This window comes from Candoia aspera, chromosome 1, assembly GCF_035149785.1.
Source record: "Candoia aspera isolate rCanAsp1 chromosome 1, rCanAsp1.hap2, whole genome shotgun sequence".
Classification (NCBI taxonomy): Eukaryota; Metazoa; Chordata; class Lepidosauria; order Squamata; family Boidae; genus Candoia; species Candoia aspera.
Genome location: NC_086153.1, coordinates 187,287,424 through 187,301,343, shown reverse-complemented (window position 1 = coordinate 187,301,343; position 13,920 = coordinate 187,287,424). Strand labels below are relative to the sequence as shown.

The 13,920-nt window shown below is 41.3% G+C and overlaps 1 protein-coding gene across 2 annotated transcripts in view; it reads left to right on the top strand.

The window, feature by feature from the left end:
- The first annotated feature begins 354 nt into the window (after positions 1-354).
- The window catches only part of PPP1R1C (protein phosphatase 1 regulatory inhibitor subunit 1C), a 35,465-nt gene continuing 21,899 nt past the window's right edge, over positions 355-13,920 (top strand). Inside the window, exons 1-2 of one of the 2 annotated variants that reach the window (XM_063291976.1) lie at positions 355-826; positions 3,111-3,168. In XM_063291976.1, the coding sequence (XP_063148046.1) occupies positions 746-826; positions 3,111-3,168 (139 nt within the window). In that variant the 5' untranslated portion in view covers positions 355-745. The remainder of the gene's footprint in view (positions 827-3,110; positions 3,169-13,920) is intronic. The other variant, XM_063291967.1, reaches the window with a different exon arrangement.

The window sequence follows — 13,920 nt, the reverse complement described above, 5'->3', positions numbered from 1 at the left end:
TTCCAGGGATGTCGTACCATTCAGATATGCACTCTCTCTTGAAGGCATCGGATTGGGGAAGGCTTTCAACATACCATCACCAAGTTCTGGTTGTACAAAGGATGCTATAAGATGACTAGGGTGATTTCCCCACCCCACCACAGCCAGAAACATAGCTTCTCAGTCAATAAGAGAGACCAGCATCAACAGGGAACCTTCTGATGTTGTCCTCACCTGCTTCAAATGCCATCTCCACACATCAGCTTTGCAAGCTTCCTGATCACAGGCCTATCAATAATTCAGGGCCCATCAGCTATCTCTGAAGGGCGGGCTCTTATCCTGCACTTTGGTGCAGTCAGCAAGTAATGTGCCGTGCAGAGATTCTCCATTTCAAATCCCAGGGCAGCAGGCCAAGTCCAGCTAGTATTGCATTTTCAATTAGCTTTTGAGTGAACGCTTGGCATCTGCAGAAGGGAATCTGTACACAATTAGCCTCTTGTTCCTTTCAGCTTGGTGCTGAGTGGCTCATCTGAAGAACTGGAGGAGGAAGAACAGCAGCTCTGAACAGGGACATTGCTGTGGATGCAGAAGGAAGAAGGGGATTTTGCAGTTCAGGCAGTATTTGCTCTATCTCAGGAATTATTGTGATTGTGCACTGGGCTTCAAGGAGTCTGCCAGGAGACAAGCAGAGAAGGAACCTTCTTGTCTCTCCTTTCAGCAGGCCAGGTCTTCCCCCCGCCCACTTCTCCTATTCCTAACTACTGCCATGGAGCCAAACAGTCCTAAAAAGATACAATTCGCTGTACCATTATTTCAAAGTCAAATAGATTCTGAAGCAGCTGAACAGGTAAGCTGGTTTTGTCTTCACTGCCTATGGAAGAGGATGAAGTTTTCTAAGGGCACCATGTTTCCAAATCTGGAAATTGGAGTGCAACTTCACAGAAGTGATGAGAGTCCATAAGAATTCTCTGTCGCTGAAAGAGAGAAAGAAGAGTGGGGGAGATTTGTCCTTTGGGTACTCTAGGTGACCTTTTTTTTCTGAGCAAAACCTCTGCTTTCCTTCTTCTTTAAGAAGAGAAGCATTCCAATAGTGAGCTTGGGAATTTTATGTATAAAAACTGTTGACACTGTTTACTGCTAGCAGATTGATTGATGGGTAAGAAGATAGTTCAGTTGAAAGGCTATAAATGACAGATGGATGGAAGGATCTGCAGTATCTTCAAATGGAGAAAAGACATCAAGAAAAGGATATTATTTCTAAATATTCAATACTTCCAAGGAAATTTCTGAGCACTCAGATTTGTAGCCTAAATTTATGTTATTATAATATATTATCAAAACAATACAATAATATCAGCATCATAGAATCAGAACATTAAGAATAAATTGATATAGGTTGAAGCCATCTTCTCTTTAGCTGTTTAAAATGGTGTGTTCCCATCACTGACTGTGCATGGTTATACCTGCAGAACAGGATGTTTCTCAGAAGAGATTCCCACTCTTAGAGTTCAGTTTTGATGCCCAGAATGGACAAACTTTGCTGCTGTTATGCACTTTTGAGTCCTCTGAGTCCCACTGAACTGAATCAAATTTACATTTGTGAAGGTATGTGTGGGGTTGCACTGTTATTTTTCTAGCTGAGATGGCCACTATGAAGAGAACTTTCATTAAAAAAAGGGGCTGTTGATGACAACCCCACAGAACAGACCAAGCCTGAGCAGAATGAGATATTATTACGCAGAAAACATTTTAGATGCTATTATACTACCCAGGATGAATTTCCCATCTCATCCATCTCAAATAGATAAATATACTTTCTGAGTGACAAGTGCATGGCTTTGAGGATACCAATTTCTTTAATCATCTTCCTGTATGTGGACATAGAAATTCCTAGAATTAAGGTAATATGCTACTTCCTTGACTTGGTGCCCTCTAGAATTGCTAGGGATTATAACTCTCCAAATAATCAGCCAGTGAGAGGTTTTCTAGGAATTTTGGGAGCTGGAGTCATGCTAGACCTCGAGGCACTAAGATGAGGAAGGCTGTACTCCTCCTGTTTAATGTCGTGTGGTATAAAACATCCACAGCATCTTCGGGATGGATGCTGTGTAATAGATGATCCTTGACCAGCTCAAAGTCTTTCTCCAGCAGCATATGTGCTAAGGATCAAAGCACTGATTTTTATGCAAATATAACATTATGCTTCTTGGCCATTAAGGTGACGTGAGAGTGACTTCAAACCAGCTGGTGGTTTACAATAGATTAATGCAACTGTGCATTTTTTCCTGCTTTCAGCTGTTGATATCTGTAGCCTAAACCAAATGGCTTTTGAACTGACTTTCCATTACAAAAGCAATTTGTGGTGTGCTACAAGGGGCAAATGCATATCCCTACAGTGTCTTCTGACATCAGAAAAATGATCTGGGCCCACTTCATGACCACATGTCACTTATAATGTGAGAGCTAGGAGACCAACCAGTGTGACAAAATGAAATCTACATTTTTGGAAAAGAAAGTCTCCAGATCAAAGTCTCCTCAGTATTTTCAGACAGAGTTGGCACTGGTGGGGTTGGATATTATCACAATGAGAATGAATAGAGGTTGCATAGTTCTGAGTCAAGCCATGTGGCTACCTTAGGCAAGGGAGTCCAACTGGAATTTAAAAACTCACTGCAAAATTGTCTGGGATGGAAAGGTTCTGAGACACACAGTAGATGAAGCGCCATTTGGGATGAAAGCTACACAAAAATCCAGGCTTTCGCACTCCTTCCACAGCCCTTGACACATAGACCAGCAGCCTTGATTATCCTTAGCCTTTGTGGTCTTGCTGAATTTAAAATCCAGCACAATGTGGCAAACTAAAAAGGCATAAAGAAAGAAGTTATCTACTCGTCATGCTAGCAGTACAAGTTCATGCTAAACTGCTGTGTTTTGTTCTTGAGATAGAAAGCATGACCAGCTTGTAGAAATGTTCTGGTTTTGACTGTTGTTAAGGGAAGCCAATGCTTTGAATACTTAGGCCGTTTTTGTATGAGCTTATTCTATTCTGTACATTCAATGACTGTGACTTTAGAGACATCGCTGCTTGTATCTATATTTGATCCATCTGCCTGCACCTATGATTTCTGCAGATCAGGAAAAGAAGGCCCACCCCAGCATCATTAGTAATTATGAATGATTCATCTCCTGGTAAGTCGACTCTATGGCTTTCTAAGTGCTTGATGAGATTAAAAAATGTTATAGGGAAAGAACTAGAAATAGATGTAAAATGGTGGCATGATGGCTAACAGAAAGAACATCTACACCCTTTTGTGGTTCTCCACCTTGTGGATATCAGAAGGAAATAATTTTTGAGCCTAATCCCACAGATGCTTTTTCACTAGCCAGGTTTGTATAGTGGTTAAGATGCTGGACTAGGAGTGGGGAAACCCAGGTTCTAGACCACATTAGGCATGAAGCCAGCTGGGTGGCCTTACTTTCAATGCTCTTTCAACCCTATGAAGAAGGCAATGGCAAACCACTTCTAAAATCTTGCCAAGAAAACTGCAGGAACCACTTCTGTATAGTTGCAGGAATCAAGACTGACTTGAAAACACCAAACGAAAACCAAATCCCACAGATTTGTCAGATTGGGATCAAAAGTATCCATAAAATCAAGCATGGTCCTTAAGGGTTAGGAGAAGCAGGGCTGCAACTGGGGGGGGGGGGGGAAGCGGGGCATGTGCCCCGGGCGCCGCGCTGGGGTGGCACCAAAATGAGCACAGAATCCATGTTTGCCCCAGGTGACACACACCCTAGTTGCAGGCCTGAGGAGAAGGTACCTGTCAAGGTTTTATTTTTCATTATTTTGTTTAATTCACAGTCCATTCCTTTCAATAATGAATGTTATAAAAATTCTATTACAATGTTCATAATGGTTACCAAAAAAAAAAAAAAATTCAGTAGGAAAGGAGGAAAAGAAAGTGAACCCAAATAAGGGAAATAATATACAGGGTGTACCAAAAGTCAGGCCCCATAGGCCAATCACAATATATTTTATTAATTATTTTTTCAGAGAAAATATTGCTGTAGTTAGGAATGTTCAAAGATCGTATGTCAAACGAGTAAGGAAGTGTTTAGTGGAAAATGGCAACCAATTTGAACATTTTATGTAATTTATATAATAAATTGTCTATGGGGCCTGACTTTTGGTATAGCCTGTATACAAAAGACCTGATACCACAAACAGCAATACTGAAAAACCAGTGGAAGAACATGATGTTTCCTCAGGACATCTTTTTATAAACTTCTGGAAGGCCACCCTTGAGAAAAGAAATTACAAACAGCAAAACAATTGAACTAGAATTTATCAGGGGAGTTAAGACTTTCTTTTCACATTCCAGTCTGACTACATATGTTAACTAGTTTATCAGTGGAGAATGTCTCTATTAATTACAGCTTTGCTAATGGTCACAATCTAGAGATAACTCTGTCTTCCACCTTTCCTTCCACCATTCACCATTCACCATTCTCCATTTCTACTTTTCTATTCCCACCCTCAACCTCACCTTTTTTTTTTAATTCATTCAGTCATGTCCGATTCTCAGAGACTGCCTGAACAAGTCCCTGCAGTTTTCTTGGCAAGGTTTTTCAGAAGTGGTTTGCCATTGCTTCCTTCCTAGGGCCAAGGGAGAGGGACTGGCCCAAGGCCACCCAGCTGGCTTCGTGCCTAAGGTGGGACTAGAACTCACAGTCTCCTGGTTTCTAGCCTGATGCCTTATCCACTATGCCAAACTGGCTCTCCATCCCCACTTACTCTCTCTATAAACCCTAATCCTTTCTCAGCTCTGTACTACAAGTATCTAATGAAGTAGACTGGAATCCACAGAAGCTTTTGCCAGGAGTTGGTAATTTTTTCATGCTTCAGGTACCATCCTACAATTTTACCCATGATGCAGATGCACAAAAATAAATGAAAATCAAACATTTTTAAAAAGTGGTTGAACCCCTTGAGATTGCCAAATGGCACATGCTTTTGACAGTCACACTTGAAACCTTGCAGGATGGAGCACTGAAATCTCATGAGACTTAACGATATTCCTTGACTGGGTGTTAAGCAACCAATGTTGTCCTTTACTCCATGCTTTCAGGACACTAAGTGAGCAATAGCTTGATGCTGTGCCTTCTCAATTGCTGTTCCAAATCTTCCCCTTGATGAGGATGGCAGAGATTCTTCCCCAAGCTTTCAGAGAAAATCTACCTCTTGAATCAAATCTTTGGCTGAACTGCCCTGTTTCTTCTGAATTTGTTAAACCTCTAATGTTTGCACTGGTATTCCTTACTCTGTACCACGATGGTGCCTGCATGTTGCCTGCATCCCTAAATCCATTTCTGTGTTCCCGGGCACTCCCTTTGATCATACTGCCAAAATTTAGCAGTAAAATGCCAAGGACAAGAATACAATTTTCCATGGGCATCTATGGGGGGAGGTGGGATAACGAAATGTGGTGCGACATAGCCTCTGCACCTTTTATACTTGCACTGTGACATCAAGATGCACGTTTCAGCCTTTTGACAAACACTCAGTTTGCTATAGTTGCTTCTGCAGTATTCCATTTCAAGGATGATTTTGATATTTTCAGTCTTTAAAAGTTTTAAAGTATCAACGTTTCCCTTAATTAATAATTATGTGTCTTCAAGTCAGTCTTGACCACTGGCGACTGATTGGACAAGACCCTGCAGTTTTTTTGGCAAGATTTTCCAAAGTGGCTTGCCCTTGCCAGCTTCCCAGGGCTGAGAGAAAGTGACTGGCCCGAGGTTACGCAGCTGGCCTCATGCCTAAGGCAGGACTAGTACTCATGGTTGACCAGTTTCTAGCCTGATGGCTTAAACCACTACAACAAAATGGCTCTCAGTGTTTCCTTTAATTCCCACAAAACATCTAGGAAAATTAAAAATCTGGAAAATCATGGCCAAACCATCTGCTGCAATAAACAGCAGCTTCCCTATACTGATCTATGAAAAGCAAAGTTATATAAATAAACGGCACAATTGTTCTAACACGATGTTTATTGGATGAATGTGTACAGCTGTAAGTATAACTCAGAGATACCTGAAGGAGAGTGCTGTACACGAGAGTCTTCCGAAGCTGGGATGTACAATGTTTTCCCCAATTTCAGACAACCCTGAATCAAGTCATGGTTAATAATTGTATTGATGATTGGTGTGGCTTCAAGGTGACATGTTGTTTCAGCTGATGCCCTGAAAATACAGCTAGAACATAGTAGTTTAGAAGCAACTAAACTACAACTAAAGCATTACGTAGATACCAGTATATTACATAATACAAAGAAGCATTTGCCCCTGAAACTTCTGGCATTTCTATGTGGGTGTTTGATGACAGCAACTGCTGACAGCTCTGCCTGAATCTATGATACAAAAGAGCTTTCAGTCTGCCAATATAGATGACATTTTCCATCTGAGATGTACAGCAGCTCATGAGCCAGCTGAAATCAGCCCCATATACTGTGCCCTCAAAGTCATGCCACTGACAGATTTCCTAATCAATTTTCACCACGGCCCATTTAAAAGCCATTTGAGAAGCAACCTCACTTCTCTCTTACTGATATTCATTCTCCATTTTCTATGAAAGCTTTACAGCATTTCATACCCATCAAACATTACTAGACTAGTGGGTTCCAGCTCGTGCAATTGGTCCTGCTCAGGCACTAGATGGAGGTCAGGTAACAAGAGGCCATTTTATTCCTCTCATACTAATAAGGCATACAAATAATCTACCTTCAAGGAGAGGCCGTATTAGCAAATGGCCGTGAAAGTTTAGAAAAACTATAGTAGAACATCACTCAAGGATGGAACACGTTGTTGCTGCTGCTATTTTCTGCTCCCTACGTCCATTGAAGGCACGTATGATTTAAAATGAACCAAAACCTTATGGAAACTACTTGAAAAGCCATTATGAATGAGTGTGAATCAGGGATGGTAATCAGTAGCTTTTAGTTGCCAGTATACAAATCCAGTAATTTCTAATGGAGGTGAGGCTGATATCTAGAAGAACTCCCAGCCCTGAAGCAGACAATATTAAACTGGCTTGGCTCTTAATCTAAGTGAGATGATACTTTTGGGTCCAGAAATGATACAAACCCATTTTTGCCCAGCGGAGAGATGGAGCTGGACCATTACGCCTGGTCTTCCAGCAGAAGTGACACACACAGCAGGAGGTGAACTTTTGGTTCAATCTGGCGGGCTCTTCTGATGTCCATATTGGCTCTTGAACTTGGGACATGGAGTAATTTGGCAAGTCTGTGGTAGGCCCAACTTAAGAATGTGAGGCCCAAGCATGCCCTTAGGCAGTCAAGGGGAAGGGAAGCAGATGCATCTTCTAGCCATGTGCTTGAGACTTTCTGAGGCGGAAATCCCTCAGCCATCTCAAAGACTTCTGGGAAGCCAAATAATCTCATAGCTGCCCCAAAGGAAGCATTCAACTGGGAGAATGTGTTTTAGCCTTCATCCCAGGAAAAAAGAGACACATGTGAAAGGCAAGCACTGGAATACCTGAATCAAACTCCTCTGTCCATAGCAGAAACTTCTGCCATCTTATCAAACCACCAAGGCTGGCCCAAAATTTTCTGCTGCTTGAGACCGAGCAGCAAAGTGATGAACCACAGTACTCAGGGCTGATCATGTTATTTCCACTCCTGTGTAGGCCATTCATTAAAAACCACACTAAATTGTTTAAAGGCTGGCAAGACACTTGGCTTCAAGGAACGGGCTCGTGGAACATGAAGAGAATTGACTGGAAATGTTTCCTTTGCATACTTAAAATTGCTGAATGGCAGTTATGGAGAGCCCACTTATTTTTCACAGAATATTCAGCTTGTTCTCATAAATAGCAGGACTTTCATTTTAACCTCATGTGCCTCTACCCTGTAGCACAAACAGGCCCTGCTGATTTTCTAAGCCAGGTGCTTGTGACATTGGCTTCATCTCCCCTTCAGCCTATAGCAGAGGGAGTTCAAATTCATCTCCTCCATTTTTAAAGCTGTTTCCCCTCTTTTCCAGACATGGCTTTTGCCATGGACTTGATCCATAATATTTGACTGGCATTATGGTTGATAATATGGTCAGGGACTGGGATATGCTGAATTCAGATTATTGAGGCACACCCCTCCCCTGTAGGCACTCCCACCATCACCCCAGGCCACTTTGACTTGGGCTACTGGGGAGCCCTGACATCTGGCTTCTGCAGAGGCATTTGCCTGTATAATCCCTGGCCAGCATTTTCCAAAGTACTTCTCAGGTTTTACACCAACTCATGAATTTGGCCCTCTTACTGTGTGTTGGTGGGTCTGTTAGCAAGAAGTTCAATACAGGTTTTATGGTCCTTCTGATAACAAGGAGTTTTGTGTGGCTCTAGTTTACTACTTACAACACTTTTATTATTTCTGGGGAGTAACTGAAGAGTATTACAACTGATACCACCACCAGTACCAGTATCATGCAACTGCTGTGTTTGTGGCTGTTTGCTGTTACTTATGCTGCCCTCAACATTGTTGATCCTGGGGCGTGGGGTGAATGGGGAACCAGTTTTCCCACTCCATTCTGGCTTTGATGGCACCAGGGTCAAGGTGTCAGCTGTTGTTCTACATATGGGACAATCCCAATTGCATTCATAGGGTACTTCCAGGTGCTGCTGACCACAAGGTCAGAGCTAGACTTCTTGGTGACTACTATTTCTGTACAACATGAGTACAAGGATGTACTTGCTCATATCTTCAGTACTCATTCCTACTTCATACCTAGGCTGCAGGCAATTCCTCCTCCATAAACCAGCCAGGAAGACATCCCACCAAATGCCAGTAGGGGAATATATGGGATGGAAAAAGACTGAGACAATTGTGATGCAAGACATTGTGCAAAGCAAAACACCAGTGAAGCTTCAGGCAGTCACTTCAATCTTTGAGAAAACTGCAGAGGAATTATATAGTCATGGATACTATCACCCAGCAACAGAATGTCAGATGAAAACAAAGAGAAAGGACATATTGCAAAACCCAGAAATATCCCAGCAAAAATGTTCTCCCAATATTCCTGCTCCATGAAGTCCCTCCTCTGCACTTCCAACTTGAAAGTGGGCTACCTGGGCTACCTTTGAACATGCCTTTAGCATTGTTTCTGAAGAGTGCTAGACCTATGTTCAGAAACACTCTGAATGACAGGTGTACAAAGTGAAGTGTCCCTACCACACCCGTGATCTATTCATTAGGCTATTTTTGAACACAGGTTTAGCACTCTTTCAAAAGGTTCTACTAGACTACTATTCAGACATAGCCTGAATGATCACAGACACAGAGGACCTCTGGATGTACAGTATGACCTGTCATGCAGGCAACTTGCCTAATCCCACCCTACTACATGTTAAGGACAGTTTTTTCTCCTAGCAGGAAGGGAAATGAAAACAGGGGAGACCACCAATTATTTTCTTTAACTAGTCCTGCATTAAAACTGTAAGGACAGCATCACTTGCTCTTTGTGTTCCTGTAGCAGAATGGGGTTCAGCCAGTATGGTGGCAGAAAGTATGCTGGCATCTTCTTTTTTTCTGACTCAGTGCTGAAGGATGCCATGTTAATGAGGTCTTGAGGAATACCCTGGGAAGGTAATTATTGTGGACATAAAGAATGTAGCAAGAAAAATACTACCACCTGCCATAAAACCATCCTCCTCAGAATTTCATCTTGGAAATTTTACTACTATAGCAAAATTCCTTACTAGGGCTGATGGGAGGATGCTATGAGCTATTTTACTCTGGCTTGTTGATATTCTGATTGTGAATGTTTGTTTACTGAATAAACCCACATTTGGTTTACACAGTTGTTCACACAACATCTTAATCCATACATCATGGGTTCCAACCATAATGACTGAGCTTACCCAAATTGCTAAATGAACTTCAATGTAATGTGTGAGTCAACCTGCTGAGTCTGTAAGTTCCAAGCTAGCTAAAAATGCCTGAGGATTTCATCTGTCTTGCACTTTTAAACAAATCAGCCTGATCATATTTCCTAGATGAATACATTTTGTAGAGTAAGCAACCTTGTCTCTATAGAGATTTTGGATCACAATTCCCATAATCTCTGATCACTGGCAAGGGTGGGGCTAATGAGAGTTGAATCCAAAGCATTTGGACAGTGGTGTCTGCAGGGAGGCAGAGGGAAGGAGCAGTGGGATGCAAGTGCTATTCTAGCATTGTGACTCTTTTCTGTGAGCTTTGCAACATCACTCTGCCCCACACACAAAGGGGTAGAGCTTGCAGTGTGATGCTGTGATGCTGCTTTCGTCATTCTGATGCTGTCCTAGCTGCCAGGAACCACGCTGAGACAAGGAACTGGTCTCTAATGTTTTATTGCTTGTACATAACAGGAATCCTAACAAACTGAAGAAGCGTGGGAAAAACCCAGCCATATAAACCCCAAATGTTAAGGCAGTCCCGATCTGTGTCTCTTTGAATGGCTACCTAATTCCTCAGTGCTACGCATGCGCTTTACAGCCTGGATGGGAGCCCTCTGCTCGCCATCCTTACTCATGACAGATGCCTTTGGATTCCACTGTAATTAGAGAATGTAGATATTTATGCCTCCCAATGAAACAAAATTTTATGTTAAGTTTTTATACTTCCCTGAAGTTTGCAATTCAGTTCTCAGCTAAAACAAGTTCCTAAACATGGAGAATCGTGGGGTGGGTGACAAGAAGTGTCTGAGAAGTTTGGACCAACAAGCTTATCACTGCCCCCTCTCATCCTGTAATCCAGTGTTTCTCAAACACTAATGCTGGCTGGGGGATTCTGGGAGTTGAAGTCCACATGTCTTAAAGTTGCTAAGGTTGAGAAACACTGCTCTAATCATACATAGGGGAAATTTTAACCACATAGAAGCAGTTTGAGTCACATGGAGAAAGCTCTAATCACATACAGCAAGTAATCCTGTATATGACAGATCCCTAATGATTTTTTTTTCATAATAGTTGTTTGGTGGTGAAGTACTCCTTCTAACTACATTCAGTTCTAGCAGAGTACTTTGTTTAAAGAAAAATGTCATAATTGTTTTCGTGAGACAAAACTTAAATCAAGTTAACAGTTGCCCCAAATGTTAAGAGTGAAACAGTAGAAGGTGGTAGTCAGGGAGAATGTGGCTTTCTCTGAACACCAAAAGGAAACAATTTGGAGAAACCAAACAATTCTCTCCAAACATCCCCTGAAAAGGGATCAATATACAAAGAATTTTCCTAATATTTCTGGCCATTCCAAGAAACCATAAAGTTAAACTTGTAGAATGGCAAAAGGTGATTTTGCTTGTTTTTCCTGAAATATTCTTTCCATTGTCCAGAAGGCTTTCTTTGCTGAATCAAAATAGATGAAGAACAGATGTTGAGGAATCCTTGCAACACTCTGTGCAAAAGATTGATAATTAATGTGCATGTGTTGCCACTTTTGAACAACTTGGCTTTTTACATGAAAATCTTTTAAAAAAAACCGACAAAATGCCAGCAAGACCACAGTATTTTTTTCTGGAAATGTTTAAGGCAATTCATGAATTGTGGTATATCGTACAACCTGCAGAGGGGAAGATTCAGATCACTGAATCTGCTGGTAGGAAACAGCAGGAACTGAAGTCAAACCAAGGCAGAAAGCAGCAGGAAATTTTGGGCATAGAAATGCTCATCTGGGAAGTAATTGTTTCTGAGATGGATGCAGGTCAGCAGCAACTATGGAGACTATTTCAGTGTTATGCTATGAATTTGGATGATAAATCATGCCCTAAAATCATGGTCTGCCACTGATTTAAAATGTAATTTAGCTTTGCTTGGTAATACCTTTCCTAACCAGTTATCCTCCAGATGTGTGGGAGTACTACCAATGTGAGTCTCAGTACTTGCAGTTCAACACCTCCAGGAGGTCATGTCCTCCAGGGCCAGTCAAGAACTTGGCTGAAGCTTTCTCCAGACTCCGTGTGGCTAGCAAACAATCTTGTTTGGGAACTGGGGCTGAAGCTGCCTCAGTCAGTTCATTGCTTTCTGATAGTTAAGGCTGCTGCCCACATTTTATACTCTTAAGTGGGAAATAGGTGCATTTCTCCCTCGCTTTCAACAGCTTAATGGAAACCCTGCTTTATGTATCCTATGCTTTGGGCTATGTGGCACTTGGTGATTAGCATTTTCAGCATTCCTGTCCTAGGAAACTTTAGCTCCCAAAGGAGAGTATAGGTACCCCAAGCATTTTTTGGGGAAAGCATTAGATGCACTATCTCCGTGTTGCTCAACTTCAGCAACTTTAAGATGTATGGATTCAACTCCCAGAATTTCCCAGCCAGCAAGTCCATACATCTTAAAGTATTAAAACATTATTTTCAGCTACACAGACTTCTCTGTGCTGCATCTTTTGGCACAGGCAGCTGGAATCTAGCAGAACTAACATCAGCTGCTTTCAATTTCAAGTTTGTGCTTACAGTTAGTCATAAACTCTTCTGGCAATGCTGTATATCAGTGAAAACAGTCTTCATCAACTACTGATTTTACATGTTCTTCTTTAAGAATTCAGCACAGATGTTTTTTCTCTCAGTGATAGCAATACAAAGGAGCAAAACATGTTTAATATTAATTTAATGAGAAAATTGGTGGCTGGAGATTTTAGCAGCTATTAAGAGCAGAAACAGGCAGGGATGAGGGAGACTAGACATTTTTTAAAGAGGGGGGAAGCAACACCCTGAAATGGTTTTGAACTTTATACAAATTTCTTTACCAGTCTAATTTGTTTAAGAAAACAATACATGAAAAAAAAACCCTGGAACAATTGTTATTTAGCTTTAGACAATTAAGGGCAGAGAAATATGCAAATAAAAAACAGTAACCAAATTATAAATATTCAGGCCAACAACATCAACAAAAAATATTAACCATTAACAAGTCAATAATCTGATCTTTTGAAACAGGGAGATTCTCATTGTTCTCAGCCTGAACAGCCACGCTGGCCAGGGAGATGGTTTTATAGCTTATCATTTCTGGAGAGTCACTCAGGCTGTTCATGACTTCACTGTCTCCATCAGAAAGGCAGTTAAAGAATGGACAGATGCCTTTTTCCTTCCAAGATCCCCATGGACACATTCTACTGTTACAAAAACTCAAAGAAGGCCCCTTTTCTGTTCCTTTTTCTCTCATCTGTACATGTTATTCTTCTCAAGGATTGAGCCATGTTTTGCATATAAAGGAAATACATGTGCAATAAGACAGAAGACTTCAGATTCATTATGTCTAGTATGTGAGTGAATCTGTGTGCATTATTTAATTTAATTTAAATTTTCTAAGACATGTACCACAGGTCAGTGGAACAGAAAAAATTGTGGTTTTGGGCTAGGCATCCAGGTTTTTCAATTTCATTGTAAAAATATGCAATGGAAATAGTAGTATTACATATTATTTCATTTACAGTTTCTGAGTACCTGTATAAATCAGTTTGGTGTAGACTGCTCCCATCTGATGGATAGCTGGGGCTTAGATACCCCACAGCCTAAAGAGAGAGCCCCAAAGATACCTTATGAGTGAAGCAACACTCGAGGGAACTCAGGTTCACTATTACTTCACCAAAGTGAAAGGTGGGCACAAATTACTAACTTATCGTAGGATAAGGCCCAATATTTCACAACTTTTGCAGCTTCCCCAGGACGTGCCATCAGGAGGCAATACTAATCAGCAAATGTTGGAAGTAAGGGTGAGGGGCATGGAAGAATGTGTCCTTGCGCACTCCAAGGGTTTAAAAATGGTGGCCCTTTTTACCCAATCTTATTCTGGCTGGATCTGCTGTCTTCAATTCCTGATTCACTGGCTTGTTTTTTGAGTACTGCTGTACAACTCTAAATTCTACTATCCAAACATTTGTGCTTCATAATAAATAA